A 15,720-nucleotide genomic window follows, 5' to 3' on the forward strand; every position below is an offset into this window, starting at 1 on the left:
TACTCTTCTCTTTCAGCAGGCACTCGCTGTGTTTAGATGTGGTGGACAGGTCTTAGTGGGGGTAGATGTTCAGCTCCTTACCGTATCTTACTGTCACCACCGCAGCAAGAGGGCTGACTTGCCCTCACTGAAGATGGCCAGGTTGGGGGTGCAGCAGCCCCTTGACTCCACTGGCATCTTCCCAGTGGAAGTGGAACACTTAACTCACATTGCCTCCAAGTGTAGGTGAAGGCTCAGCTTTCCATTGGTCTCTGCTGATTCTGGGTGGGGAGAATTGTTTGCAGACTAGTTCCACCTCCAGCCACATCATTCTATCTTTTTTTATGCAGGGTGGGGATAGAGACTGAGCTCCCTGCTGGGCCAAGCCAGTGTCAGAGAAGGACAGCCGGGGCAAGAGAATGCCAGTTAGTCCTCTTCTACTGCCTCCTTAAGTCTCTCTTCTTCTGGGTGAAGTTGTAAACTCAGATCTCTAGAAGATCCCACTGACACTATCTTAATGGGGAACTGGGATGCCACTGTAGGTGATAGAATATCAGTTCCCCATTAGGCCAGAACTACGTCAGCAAGGAAATGAGAGAGCACTACTGGCTTCTGTTGGGCAGAGGACAGAGAACTAGCTCCATCCTGAGTCTCACTGGCACTAGACAGTTGGAGGGAGGGGAGAATGGGAACCATATAACTCTTGTTTCCATGGAGGGCAGATTGTAGAAGATTACTTCCTGTTTGGTCCCACTGAAACTACTAGGTAGTGGAGGAGTAGGACAATAGCAGATTTCCAATTAGTGCTTGTCTAGGGTAGGGCATATATTAACAGCCAAAATTATGTTCTGCTCTGTTAGGCAATCCTTTTCCCAATTCTTTGGCTATGAGAATAGGATTTACTTAGAGCTTCACTGCCATGTCATTAATGTCCAAAGGTCCCTAGACAGTCTGCCTTCTTACCGCTTTTCAGAGTCTTCCTATAACTGATTGTTCTGCTATGCACAGGGTGTTCCCATTTTGGTTGTGAGAGGAAGGAACTGGGAACAATAGAGCTCCTCCATCTTAGGCAGATGTCGCTTCATTCAGTTAATCATCAGTGGTTTTTTTGAGCCTCTACTATGTACTAGTCCTAAAGCTAGGAAGTGAGGACTCCTAATGAACAAGACAGACATCCCCATCCTCACAAAGCTTACATTCAAGTGGCGGTAAAGGACACTTATACAAGGCATGACAGCAAAGTGTAACAAATGCTACAATAACTCCTCTTACACTAATGCCATGGAGAGGAACACATGAAACAAAAAGAAAGCCACCCAAGCAGAAAAAGTTGAGATTCTTTCAAGCCCCACAGAATAATTTCTGAGTAATGGATACAATCATTAGGATTGTTGTGATTGCTTCTGTGATTTGAGTACACTTTCAAAGGCAAGAGATATGATGACAGAGCTGCCTGACTTCACGGCTGCTCCTGGTGCCTGGGAACAGTGGGATTTTCTAGGAACTAAGAAGCTACAGCAAATAGACATGATCACATCTCTTAATAGCACCAGACTGAAGCAGAAAAAAATCACTGCAAAGCCTTAATTCCTGAGTCAATAGTCTTGGACACCACCAGATTTTGGTAGAAAATCAATGGTTCTTCACTGGGAGTAGAGTCTCCATTTTTGGAAATTTGCCCTTATTTGGGAAAATATTGGACAAGCTGATCCAAGAAAGTTCTGTTCCTTGGCTTCTTTTCACTAACCCAACTTGTTGATATGTCTTAGGCTTTGCTAAACCCAGTGATGATGAATAATTTCTACAGCTATTTATAATAAAACATGATTTAAGATGAAACTGATCAAGAAGACTTCCCCGACCCGACCCCCTATACTGTGACCCTAATCACATTAAATGTGAATACCAACAAACAGGATTTGGGAGACTAATTGCCATCTGACTTTGAAAGAAAATTAAATAAATATCCATATATGTAATACCTTCTAGCACATACATCTTCAACCAAACAGACATGAGATTTTCAATGCAATTATTACTAAGATAGAAACTAATAAAGTCTTTCAGTTCTTCTTCAATGCATCATAATGACCAGAAATTTAAAAGAATAAAACTTATTAATATAGCTGGTGAAAACTCAGGTATCAATTAGAACTAAGCCATTGATTGATAGGTCTCATGGCAGGCATTATAGCTCCATTCATTCATGTAATTTTCATTCACACATCCATGCTTCAGTGATCACGTACTCTTAATCTGTGAGCTGATGAGCCAGGCATGGGTCATGTCACCAGCAGGCAGGCCCTTGTGGAACCTTCAAGATGGACTTTGGGCCCAAGGTATAGGCTCCTTGAGTGTGTATCAGCCTGTAGGTTAATGAAGGCTGGCTAGTAAGACATGCCTCCCCTGGTGAAGGGTGTTAGCTGAGAGAGGTGGCTGTCATCTCAATAGCACACAAGTCATGGGTAGGAAAACCAACCTGATGGGGTTGCATGTGAACCATAATTCAAACGATTACATGAATCCTTTAGAATTTCTATAAGCCTCTGTGGCACCCTCCCCAAATTCCCAGTGAGGATTAACGGTCCATTTGGTGTCTCAGCATAAAATTATCACTACACAGATGAACTGATTGAATATCAGCTGTAATGCCCAAAAGATCTAATTTCATAAAGAAAAGCAAAGACTTCTAACAAAAGATTGGCTCTGAGCATATTGTGGAAAGTTCTTTAAATTATGTATATTCCACTAGAGAACATCAAACTGACTTCAGCACACTTTGAACTGCTTGCTCCTTTTTAGAAGTACTCATTCAATTCATTTCAACCAATCTGCTCTGGTCTGAAATGTCCATCATGATGGCTTAGCACACGTCACTGCAGAAACTTTCAAGGGAGCAGACAGCAACATGACATATGTCTCAATTTAACTTAGAACAAAAGCTACATTTACTATGAACAAGCAATTAGAAGGAAATGAGGAAGGCCTCTTTTGGGGCTTATTTCTCAGGAGAAGTCCTTTGCTATCCTCATTATTGGACCCTTTTCCCACCTGTCAAAGTGAGCATGGCATAGGGCATGGGGCCACCTTCCCATGGGGCAGGAAGCTGAGGGCTGGCCACACCCCTCACCTCCAGACACCAGGTGACATAGCCCATTGAGCGAGCTGAGCAAGCAGGGTCACCTCAGTGGCCAACAAACCAAGTCCCCCACCCAGGGTTCCCTGGAACGTATTTACTGGGGCTGTATTACCAGTTCCCTTGTCCCTGGAGAGCTTGTCCTCCTTCTCCTCCCTCTCTAATGTGCTGCTGGAGGACGAGATGCTGGAGGCAGAGCAGTTGTCCTTCTCGTTCACCTCCTCACTCTGCCTCTCTTTCTCACTGAGGGAGGCTCGCTCTTCTGGCTCTTGCTCCAGTGCTCGCTCCACTTCGCTCTCTGCTTCCACGCAGGCACGGGCTACTTCTGGGCTGGCCTCATCGGTACCCTGCCCCACTTCTGCCTCCGGTCCAGGCTCAGGATCCCCAACACCCGCTGGTGGAGACAACAACAATGGAGATTATAATCACAACAGGAATTTCTTGGGAATGTCAAGGGAGGTGTGAAAGGAGACAGGAGGTTGATTTCTTTGTTGTTAGTGGTGGGCAGATGTCTAAAGGTGGCCCCCAGGATTCCCATCTCCTGGTCATTCAGTCAAACCCTCTTCTAGACACTGCTGGGAGGGGATCATGCAGCTGACGGTGGAGTCTCGAGTCACTTGACTCTAAGATGTGGCGATTATCCAGGTGGCCTGAGACAATCTGGTGACACTTCGAAAAGCACAGTGTTTTCTGATGGGCCATAAAAAACAAAGTCAAAGGGGTACCTGGGTGGCTCAGTAGATTAAAGCCTCTGCCTTCAGCTCAGGTCATGATCCCAGGGCCCTGGGATCGAGCCCCACATCGGGCTTTCTGCTCAGCGGGGAGCCTGTTTCCCTTCCTCTCTCTGCCTGCCTCTCTGCCTACTTGTGATCTCTGTCTGTCAAATAAATAAATAAATAAAATCTTAAAAAAAAAAAAAAAGTCAGAGAGGTAAGAAGCATGTGGCTTTAAAGATGGGGGTGGGGGTGTGATGTGACAGACAAGAAATGTGAGTGGCCACTAGCAGTAGAGAGCAATTCCTGGCCAACATAAAATAAAGAACAGGAACTTTGGGCCTGAGAGCACAAGAAACCAAATTCTGCCAACAACCTAAATGAACTGGAGGTGGATTTTTCCCAGGGCCTCCCAGTAAGGGACAGGCCAGCCACAGCTTGAGTGGGGCCTCATGAGCCCCAGCACTGAGAACAAGTTGAACTCTGCTGGACTTCTGACCTATGGAAACTGTGAGATAATGAATGGGTTTAATTTGAATTGCTGTTTGCAGTAATTTGTTATGCACCAGGAGCAGCCCTGTGTTTTACTGGTGGCCAAACCAATGAGAACTGACGCCCTTCGCTTGAATTAGGTTTACTCCTAATTTGATTAGCCCATGATTTGGAAAGTTGCTGGGGAGAATCTCTCATGGGCACAGAACTATTTATAAACCTATCAGGACTGGAGATTTGATGCTTGTAGCAAGGTAGGATGTTCCCGTTCCTGTGTGGGACATCCTCTAGGGAACAGGAAAGTGGCATAGTTATGGCTTTGCATGGTTTTCCTGAGCAAAATTCTCAGCTATGCACTGTATAGGAGTATCCAAATGACAGACAACACAAGAAGTTCTAAGCCAGCTGCCACAGGTAAAGTCCAGAGGGAGACCGGTCACTCTTGAGAGTGTGACCCTCAGGGATGGGCAAAACCACATTCCTGGAATCGGGACAGTGTATCCCAAAAGTATGTGCTTAAGCCCCAAGCATATGCTACACAAATATAGAAATTCAGCAGGATCTGCACCGGACAGGAACTGTAAGGAACCTGCCCAGACCTCAGAAGACCCCAGGAGAACAAGCAGATCAGGGCACTCTCTCTGCAGAGGCAACCTGCTGGCTCAGGTGAGTGGGGGCAGCGGGCAGTGGAATTTGCAGAACAGGCCCCCCAGCAGGCCAGGCGGTGCCATTTCTATGGGAGAGGACTGCTCAGGCCTCACTGGGCAGGGAGCCCAGCTGCCCTCTGCTTCCCAGCCAGAAGTCATTCTGCCAGGACTCCCTGGGTCCTTTCCCCCACCCCTTATCTGCTCTCAGGCTGCCTTCCTCTGAGAAAGAGGGAATTGGGGAAAGTGCAACGTCAGCTTCTCCTTATGTCCTTGGGCAACTTCCAGCCACCAAAGGAAGAATGACTCCTCCAGGAGAGTCTCTCCAGTGTCCTTCAGGTAGGAACTGAGCGTAGAGGTCAGAAAGCCTCTCCCTCCTGCCTGCTCGAGGCTTCATGACAGGTTGTATATTTTCTAGTCTAGTATGGGAACCTGCTTCCCTGGGAGACTGGAGGAAGCAGGCCGGGGCAGCAAAGGCCCTCCGCTGTCTACTGGCTATCCCTGCTGGCTGTCCCCAAGAACTGGTGATATGAGGGCAGGGTTTCCAGGCCGAAATGTGCTCCCTGGTAGCAGCAGGAGGAAGCCGAAGGGAATGCACCTTGAGCCCACCTAACAAAGCTTGGTACCGGCGGACCCTCTTCCTCAAAAGCAAAGACCGAACTGAGTACAGGGAAAGTGTGAATACAACCTCGAGAAAAAATGCCCTTTGGTATTAAAGGAAATTTTCGGGTGATTTCTTCTTCCTCTGATAATGAAGTATTTATTGAGGAGCTACAAACACCCCTTCCTTTACCAGTACGGCAGAAGCGCCGTGGTACCAATACCACCGTCATCCTTGGGTTGACAGAAGGCATATGTCCTCACACACACTCACATCAGAATAGCCACATCAAAACCCAAATGTGTTTCCAACCGTCTAGCATGTGGCAGGCATTTGAGTTTTTACTGGTCAGCATATGGTGAACACCGGCTAGGGTGGCTCCATGTGGCTTTGTCAGTGATGGAGAGACGGGTGTGGTGGGTTGCCAGAAGCCTGTGTCTACTCTCCATCCCCAGGAGAATGGGCCCGCCAAGTAGGAAAGACCCACGGTGCGGTCGCAGCTTGACTTCAGCCCACGTGCACGCCGCCATCCCGTTTCCTTCCACCGAAGCAGCGACTCTGGCCCCTGAGGAGCACAGGTGCTCCCGGTAACAGTCACGCACGTGCCAGAGAGCCCCCCAGTCCTGTGGCTAAACCACTCAGAAACCTCAGCCCCCCATGCAAGGACCTCACTTTGTGGAGTCATTTCTGTGCATGAGCCGCACCGTCTGGTTTCTCCATGCCCTGCTGCTGGGGAGGCGGCCGTCTCCTAAGCCGCCGCCGACCAGAATGCAGACTCAGCACCACCAGGCCCGACTGCACATCTGCGGCACGTGAAGTTGTCCTAGCGATGGACAAATAACAGTCACACACACGTGAGTCAAGCAAAACCAGCATAGCTAGAGGGAGGCGGTGCGAGAACAAACACATGTGGCTCCTTCCTGACGACACCTGTCCTGCACACGCCAGGTAGCACCCCTGTCACTGACAGAACACACATCCTGGCTTTCCGAGGGCTCACTCCTCGGCTAGGGAAAAGGGACATAAAAACCCATCCATGGGGATCACAGTCCTATGTCGCCGGTCACGCAAGAGAGGGCACTGGATAACAAGTGACAGGGGGTCCCTGGAAGGAGCAGCCAGGACCACGGCACAGCCCTTCTGCAGCTGCATTAACCGAACACAGGAATGACAAGGCAAAAAGTCCCTGAGGGCTGAGACCTGACCTTTCTCCAGTGTCCGCGAGCCCCCAGCGTGGTATCAGGGCAACATCTACTCAGAAAGTCTTCGCTGACGTCCAGGAAGCTGAGACTGCACCCCAAGTTCCAGAACATTTCTGTTCCCCTCTCCCATTCCCCCTCAACAGGTCCTCTCTCATGGCCCCTCCACACACACCCCTCCATTCCTTGAGTCATTACCCTCTGCCAGGTTGCCCTGCTCTGAGCAGACAGGGGAAAAAGTATCATCTCCCTTCACAGAGTGCCCAGGAAGCAGGATGACCATATCTTATGAGTCTTCAGGAACAGCCCTAAGACAGCTAAGACACTTGTCAACACCTAGGGGTGGAAACTGCTCACAACTTCCCCCTACTGCCAGCCCTCACATTTAATGAATCTTTCTGTGGCCCAACAACAGTGTTGGTGGTGAAAGACACAGGGATACATGAGTGACACAAGGGACAGACCCAGTGCTTGTCACCATAGGGATTACAGAGGAGCAAAGAGCCCGTACGTGCCTGGCCATGGCCTTTGCATGGCAAAGGTGGGGAGTCCTATCGCCAATGAACATGGGAATCTCAGCCCCTTGGCTCACCCTGACACAGTTAAACGTGTCTATCCATGTGACAATGCTCTAAAAACAAAAGCATCGTGGCCAGTGGGGGTCGGCGGGGGGAGGGTATGACAAGGGACTTTAGCAAGGCCTGAGAAGGAAGGTAAGTTGCTGTGCCAAAGTGACATTTAAGCAGGGTTTCCAAGAGGAAAATGAGTTGAGAGGGGGAAGAGTGGACATGAGAACATTCTGGGCAGAGGGAGGAGCATGTGCAGAGACAAAGAGACAGGGCATGCAGGAGGAACGCAAGCTGCGCGCACCAGAGCTCTGGCTGTGGGCCTTGCAGGGCAGGGTGAGGACCTGGGATGTCACCCTGAGGGCGGTGATGGCTGCTCTAGGTAGGGACAGGCAAGCAACTCTTGCTACTGAGACGGCTGGCACATGGCTGGGGCTATGGGAGAAGCGCCTCACTTGTGTGGAGTGCACAGCCCAGGAAACAAGCCCTGCAGACAGAGACTGAGCTGGGAGAGGTGAATGCCAGACACTGGGGCTCAATGCACGATGATGAGGAAAAACATGATGCCAACGGGAAGCCGTTCCAATCCAGGAAGTCACTGGTGGAGGTAGCCTGCCAGCATCTGAGGAGAGCATGGGATGTTGTCTCCCTCTGAGGACTGCAACTGAGCACCCCTCACTTCATGTCTCCTAAATGAGCACAACAACCCCTCTGTAGGGAGGCCCCTCATGCTGTCGTCAGAAAGCAAGGCTGGGAAGGGAAGAGTGAAGGCCACGGTGCCGGGCAGGGCACCCACGCCCAAGCGCACGCCTCTAAGGACCTTGAAGCCCTGCCTTTGGCGCAGGCTCAGAAGTGACCACAATTAACCAAACCTGCAAGTCAGGAGCTGCCAGCCACCCCACAAACCCAGCTTTTCCATCACCAGCCATGCCCGCCCATCACCTTGGACAGAGGAAGGACCTAAGGGTCTGCCTGGTCTCTGGGCCTGCGCTTAAGAGAAGAGGAGTTGCGAGAAGTTCCTGGGCCAGGGGCCAGGTAGTCCTTCTTCCTGCAGGAGGCATGAGTACAGAAAGGAGGATATGGCAAGAAATGCCTGGCAGCATAAAAAGCATCCAAAACTGGGACCTGTCTTGCTGGACCACATCCTAAGCGAGCAGACTGATGGGATCCCGGCATTGCCAGAATGCACTTAGCAAAGGCCAGAAAAATGTATTTGGCCAGAACCTGCACTGACCTGATTCAAAGGGCTTTAAACTAAATTTTAAGGTTGGAGTGCGGAGGGGAGAAAAAGGAGAAAGAAATCAAAATTAAACTGCATAAAGGGATGTAGAAATGGATAATCTAGGTAATGTGTAAGAAATCACTGAAAGGAAGAGATCCACAGTATATTCAGAAAGAAGTAACAAGGAACCTGGTTGTTGCCATATTGGGGATGGGCCTGTAACCCAAACATGGCCACAGAGGGGAATGCTTTATCCAAAGAAAACAGACTTTACAGGACAGAGAGGCTGGACGTGGGATGAGGATGGGAACCCATCAACATGAGAACCACAGGGAAAGAGGGAAAACTTCACTGCCTTTGTTGAGAGAATATAAAAGAGGGCCCGGTCAGACGCTGGGGCTTCCCTTATGCAGATCACAGAACTGCGAGGGAGAGGAGAGCGAGCAGGCCCTAAGGAATTCAGCCAAGGCAGAGGACGACTTCTAATAGCTAGTTCTCTTTGTCCCTCCAAAAGCCCATCACCAACTCCCCATCTGGTCTGGAAAATCTCGCTGGACATCAAGCCCTGCGTACTGGGTACCAAGAGTCTTCTACACACTGGTGCGTCCCAGGAACTGCATACACACCACTCCATGGAGTCCTCACACCAGGAGTATGAAGATTATTGTCCCCATATGAGAAGGGAGGACACCTGTCCAGAGAGGTTAAGCAACTTGTCCAGGCTACACTATGGGCTGGCTGTTCACAGCTGCTTCTCCAGACCCCCTCTCTGCTCTGCTCTGTGCCCTGGGGCTGGCTCCCTCTCACTTTCACAGAGAAGTAGCAGCACGGGAGGGAGGAAGGAGAGGCTGATGTGTTTATGCCTCCACTCTCTTTACGTGGGGCCTCAGTCTGGCAGAAGTGGTCAGGTCACCATTTCTGCCTTGTGCTCTCCTCCCCAAGGCTACGGCTCTTGCGGAGTCCCAGGCATGACCAAGTTCCTCCAGGCCTGGAGGTGGGAGCAGTGCTGTTCATCTCTGGGGGCTTCTTGATGGTCCTGGGACATTCCCCACACTTCCGGGAACAGTCCCTTCACGGGCAGCCTTCAGGCACCCTCTGAGTGTTCATCTCCTCCCAGCCTCACCGATAAGCAGAGCTGGGATTTGAACCCCACCAGAACTGACTGAAAAGCCTAGGCTATTAATTACGATGGTCCACTCTGAGATGGGTGACTTATGCTGTAAAGAAGAAGCACAGAATCACTCCTGAAGAGACAAACACACAAATATAACACGACCGTTCCAGGTCTGCTTTTATCCGTGTCCCTGACAGCCGAGTCCAGAGGGTCCAGTTGGAATCTCCAATCATGCAACTTTCCTTTGAAGAGATAAACTGCTGGTAGAAGGATCTGAACTTAATAAGTCTTTGGGTGGCTTCAATTGATTTCTGTCTGTGATGGTGTCTCAAAGACTCTGCCAGGACTAGGCTTTCTGGCAGGTCTTACGAAACCAAGGGCTGGGCCAGCCAATTCTATAACAGTTGCTCCAAATCATGTACATTCCAGGGACCTCCCCAGTTCAGAGCTAATAACTAACACCATCAACTTTAAACTTGTGGTTTAATCACATAAATGTGAAAAAGGTCCCAAGAGAAAAAGCCCACAACTTTGAAAATTCTTTAGACTTCGCCTTTGGTGCTGGGCCAGTTCATGCTAAGCTGTTCACTCAGATTCACTCTAGAGCAGGATTTCTTGGCCTTAATACCATGGATATTTGGGGTTGGAGAATTCTTGGTTGTGGGAGGGCTGTTCTGTGTTCTGCAGGGTGCTTAGCAGCATTCCTAGCCTCTACCCACTAGAGGCCAACACCACCACCTCCTCAGTTGTGACAACTAAAAATACCTCCAGACACTGTCAAATGTCTCTTGGAGGGAGTGGGGGAGTGGGGTGGCAGGGACCATCCTATGTCGAGAATCCCGACCCTAAGGGAACAGTTTCATTAGGATGGACTCAAACTCAGCCTCTCAGGCTTTACACAAACAACCCACTTTATCATGTGCAAAATACTGATCCATTCATCTAGTGTTTATATGTCTTCTAAATTTAGCCCAGTTTTATTATGATTATCAAAATTGAGAGCTAAATTTTCTAAACAGGCTCAGCCTAAGCTACCTCTTAAGATGAAAACCATATGTAGCCAAAGTTACCTTCAGAAGGGGCCAAAATTACCTTTGGAAGGTAGGTAGGTAGGAAGGTAGGCATCTTTTAGAAGACACCATCTTGTAGAAACCATACCACCCCTCAGGGTTCCAACAAGGTGTTTGCTTCTCTTCAGTGGAATGTTATAAGTAGTACTGGGCTTGTAGTGGGGGGCCATGTTACCATGACACACAAAACCTTATACTCTAAAATCACATTTGGTACAGCGCGCTGTTCATACTATCAAAAGGCACATGAAAGCTAGGAATGACTCAAGAAAAAACAGATCTGCGGGGCGCCTGGGTGGCTCAGTGGGTTGAGCCGCTGCCTTCGGCTCGGGTCATGATCCCAGTGTCCTGGGATCGAGTCCTGCATTGGGCTCTCTGCTGAGCGGAGAGCCTGCTTTCCTCTCTCTCTCTCTAAAAAAAAAAAAAAAAAAAAAAAAACAGATCTGCAACTGCCATGTTAGGACTCACATGGAAACCAACATCTGAGTGTGATATTATACAGAATCAGAAGCCCTCTTCAGATTGTAATCTTTACTCCCCTGACCCATGACCCCTAGATTATGCTTCTGATGGAGTTCACCTGGTTAAAGATGTACAGAATATAATTCCACTGAATTATCATCTAGGACAAAAAAAGAAGTTTCTAGTTCAGGTCCAATTATTGCAATATTGGTTAATGGATAGATCTGATTTCACACTATAAACAGAAAATGACAAAAAAAAGCAATTTAAGATTATTTTATCATGTATCATTACTCTATCTGTACCCTATCAGTGCTTTATCATTATCTTGAACTCAAACCTTATGACCCCAAACATCAACCCCTGCATATGAAGACTTCCTTTGAATTTGCTTAAATTCTCCTAAAATCAGATAGAGAGACATTGTCTTGGCTCAGAATAGCTTCAGGATCAGAACAGGATCAACTCCAATATTCATTTGTCTTTCCATGCCCAGTACAGCTGGTGGAGTTCCTAGATAAACTGCATGCTCATTTTCTTACAAGAGCAAAGAAGAAGACAAGCCTTTCCTCAAGGTTGAAGACATTGTCTAATTCTAAATTGCCAATGCATCTCAAGAGCACCTCTGGCTTTTGTCGTGGTCCCAGACAGAATACCAATGACATCAAAACAAAACCTATTTTGGAAAGTCTACATAAGCATTAAAATGGATAGTCCTGAGTAATAGCAGCTAGCAAATAAATTGACTAAACTTGAGGTTTCTTGTTAATTCACTTTTTCCGGCTCAGCAGGAGATAGTTACTTTTAATTAGGTGTTCTAATGTAATTAGCAGCAACACTCACTCAGTTAGTATTTATTGATATCTCTGATGTGCCAGGCAATGTGTTAGGCCTAAGGAAGTCAGATATGAAAAACATCTTCCCCAAAATATTTTTCAGGATAAAGTGGTCTAGCCAAGAGATATTATGGGATCAAAACAACTATTATCTAAAGAAAATATTAGCTCTTCTTGCCAGCAGAGTCTGACCCCACCTAGAACACCAGCTGGTCTAGAACGGGAGTACAACTAAAAATCTCACTCTTAAAACTCTCACCCCAAGCAGTTGACCCTTCTTCACTTATATCTAGTCACTAATCCACTTAGTCAATAACTTAGTTTATCTGAACTTGTTAGCAAATTCATTCATAAAAAATGGAGAAAGATACACTTAAAACAAGGGGTATTTTAATATGTGGTTGAATATATTCTCAACTATCAATTTATCAAGAATCATCCTCTGAGTTTTCCTCCTCCATTAGGGTTAGATCCTCAGAAGGAAATAGCCCACATATGTCAATTCTCTGAAAAAGTTCCCTTTCTGCACTAAACCCACTGTCCTTCCTTCAGTCTTTAGAGAGTGGTCTATATTGGCAAATACATGTCCAATACATCATGACCCATGTAGTAAATTTCTGCATATAGGGTAAAAAGCTATCTCTATAGATAAGTGCATCTGTGGGATGCCTGGGTGGCTCATTTGTTAAGTGTCTGCCTTTAGCTCAGGTCATGATCCTAGGGTCCTGGGAGCAAGCCCTGCATCGGGCTCTCCACTCAGTGGGAAGCCTGCTTCTCCTTCTCCCCCTCTCCCTGCTTGTGTTCCTCTCTCACTGTGTCTCTGTCAGATAAATAAAATCTTAAAAAAAAAAAAAAGATTAGTGTTTTATTTTTTCATGCTATTTGTTCATTCACTAGCTCATAAAACATTTACCTAATATCTATTCTGCTCCAAGCATTAGGAGATAACAAAGGTGAGTGTGGGCATGGACTCTCCTCTGGGGAGATGATGTGGGAGAGGGGGGAAAATTTAACACAGAGATGTGGGAGATGGGAGACAATTTACTACATATATAGTGAGCTAAGCCCTGTATCCCTGGTATGCACAAGATGTAAGGGAAACACATAAGAGGAATCAAAGGAGGCTTTAGAGAAGATCCTTCAACTAGATGGCTAAGAGCCCAGTGGGCACCCAGTGGAAGAGGTCTTTTAAGCACAGAGGAAATGTGAGAAAACACAGCGCCTTTCAGATAGCAACAGTGTTTGGCACTGATGAAATGTAACATGTAGAAGATGTTGTGGAGGCAAAAGACTGGTAGTAGGGATCGGATAACCAAAATCTTGAGTGCCCATAAGGACTTGTTATAGATAATGGAGAGCCACTAGAGCTATTTAAAGATATATATATATATATATATATATATATATATATAATTTAAAGATATATATATATATATATGTTGGGATGCTAATAAGAGCCTGGAAGATATGAGATCTATTAGAAGCTATTGAAATGGTCCAGATGAGAGATGGTTAAGAGCAGGGTTAAGACAGAGGCAATGGGGAGACAGGAAAGAGGGCTGAGTTGAGAGAAAGGAACACATGAACACTTGGTAACTGCACATAGGTGTGAGCACTGAGGGAGTTGTAAAAAATTATATGCATGCTTCCAGCTTAAATGACTAGGCAAAAAGAGATGATCTAAACCAGATGAAGACTGGAAGGTATGAACAGGTTTGAAGGGGTAGGGAGTTTATGGGTGAGAGATGGGCACAGCTCCCATCTGAATGTCCCTGATGGGCACCTGTTGAGTGTGACATGTCTGTAGAACATTCAGATGCTGATGTCTAAGGAGGTTGGATCCATGTGTCCTGAACTCCAGAAGGCCAAGGCGGAGATACAGACCTGGTGGTTTTCATCAATGGTAGGGAGATCAAAATCACATGTGGGGATGTGAGAAAGCAGCCAGAAGTTAGGCATAAAAACAGAGGGTTTTGGAGAAAGGTCCCTTGGAAAATCCCAACGCTTAGGAGGCAGGCAGGCAGAAGAGTCAGTAGGAAGACTCAAACAGAATGACGAGAAAGACTGAGATAAATGATGAGAAAACAGTGATGAGAAATGCAGAAGATATGACAGCCAAGTAACGTGCTGAATCTGGAGATTATCTAGAGAATACATAGGGACCAAAAGCTGCCCAATCTAGAGAGTCAACAAGAATCAACTGGAACTTCCAAATGTATCTGGCAGAGGCAGCTTTCTCAGAGGATGTTCCAGCTCCAGCTGCAGAAGGCTCTAAAGATTTGTGCCATGTTCAGAGGCAGATAAGATGAACTGCAGGGTCACCGACCCCTGGAGTTCTCCTGCAAAAGCATACTTTAGGGACTGGAAGATCAATGTGTGATTGTCCTGCCACATTGCAAATAGTGTATCATTTGGCACAAATGCCTCATTGGGGTGGGTGGGGGAAAATCAGGGGTGGTAGAGTGGGGGCAGGGGTGCTGGAGAGAACAGTGGAATGGCAAGAGGCTTGATCAAGGTCCTGATCATAGCTAGGAATGCTACAAGGAACTGGGTAATTATTCACCTTTGTTATTTCTCAGTTCTTAGTCAACAACTCTGGAAATTCAAAGTACCACACTAACTGAAGAATGCTCAATGTTCCTACCTATAGAGGCTTCCTAAATGTCCCTGGGAGCATTTATCCAAGGCTTTCACCTGGGATGAAAGGCACTGACATCTTTCCAGATTCCCTGTTAGGGCCTCCAGATGCAGACAAGCTCATTCACCCTCAGGGCCTGCTCCAGACCGGGTCTTGTAACTTCTGATGAACTTTCTTTTTGTCAAGTAAGAACAAACAAGCTAATTCCTATTCTAAAACTGAATATTTTGTTTCCATTAAACAGATTTTAAGATGCAAATTTGTAAATGTTGGTTAAAAACCATTATAATCCAATCTTGGAAACAATTCTCCATGGGCCTCTCCTGTTTCTGCAGTCTTATAAGCAGAGGCATGGACAGACTTTGCCCTGGGATATCTTTCTGAAGATGTGTGCATAGTGAATGGCCTTGGAAGACAGAGATGGTGCCTCCCCATGGAGCAAAGGACTGGCTGGTTTAGCGCTTGCTGTGATGAAGATAAGGTCTCCCTCTGGGAGAAAGGGAAGATGTGTTTACTGCCCACTATAAAAGATGAGGGGTCCCTAAGCTCAAGGTTCCTCTCTGTGTATGCAGCCATCACTTGGACCAATTTGCATCAACTTGAAGGAACTGGGGCTTGGAGAAATGGCACAGATGCTGATACTCTGGCTACTACTGTTGCTATGTGTAATCAAGTCCATTGTCTCCGACCCTGCAGTTTCATGCCTTGTGCCCCATCCACAAAGCTGTGGCAGACTAACTTATTAACTTACAAGAGTACTTCAGAGTTTTTGATACCTAATTACTGTGAAATGATCATGTTGATCATACAATACCATTCCTTAATGTTTCCAGTGCCATTCCCTGCCTTGTCTTCACTTAAGCATACTTAAGTAACTCATACATGCTCTACTTCAAAAGGATTCAAGACTATGTCTGAAAATATGGCACATGAAATCACGCTGCAGGCCACTGTTATTTTCTATAGGAGAAAAAAAGGGAGAGTTTTGCCCTTCTCCATTTTTAGAGACAGAGAAAAAGTGAGGCAGGAAAACAGAATGATTTGCAAA

At 46.9% G+C, this 15,720-nt stretch overlaps 1 protein-coding gene across 6 annotated transcripts in view; it reads right to left on the reverse strand.

Moving 5' to 3' along the window:
- FHOD3 (formin homology 2 domain containing 3) overlaps window positions 1–15,720 on the reverse strand; it is a 456,738-nt gene that overhangs the window by 64,216 nt on the left and 376,802 nt on the right. For all 6 annotated transcript variants that reach the window (XM_044243141.1, XM_044243140.1, XM_044243139.1 and 3 more), the window contains one exon: window positions 3,231–3,509. In XM_044243141.1, the coding sequence (XP_044099076.1) occupies window positions 3,231–3,509 (279 nt within the window). The remainder of the gene's footprint in view (window positions 1–3,230; window positions 3,510–15,720) is intronic.

The sequence above is a fragment of the Neovison vison genome, chromosome 3 (genome assembly GCF_020171115.1).
Source record: "Neovison vison isolate M4711 chromosome 3, ASM_NN_V1, whole genome shotgun sequence".
NCBI classification, from domain to species: Eukaryota; Metazoa; Chordata; class Mammalia; order Carnivora; family Mustelidae; genus Neogale; species Neogale vison.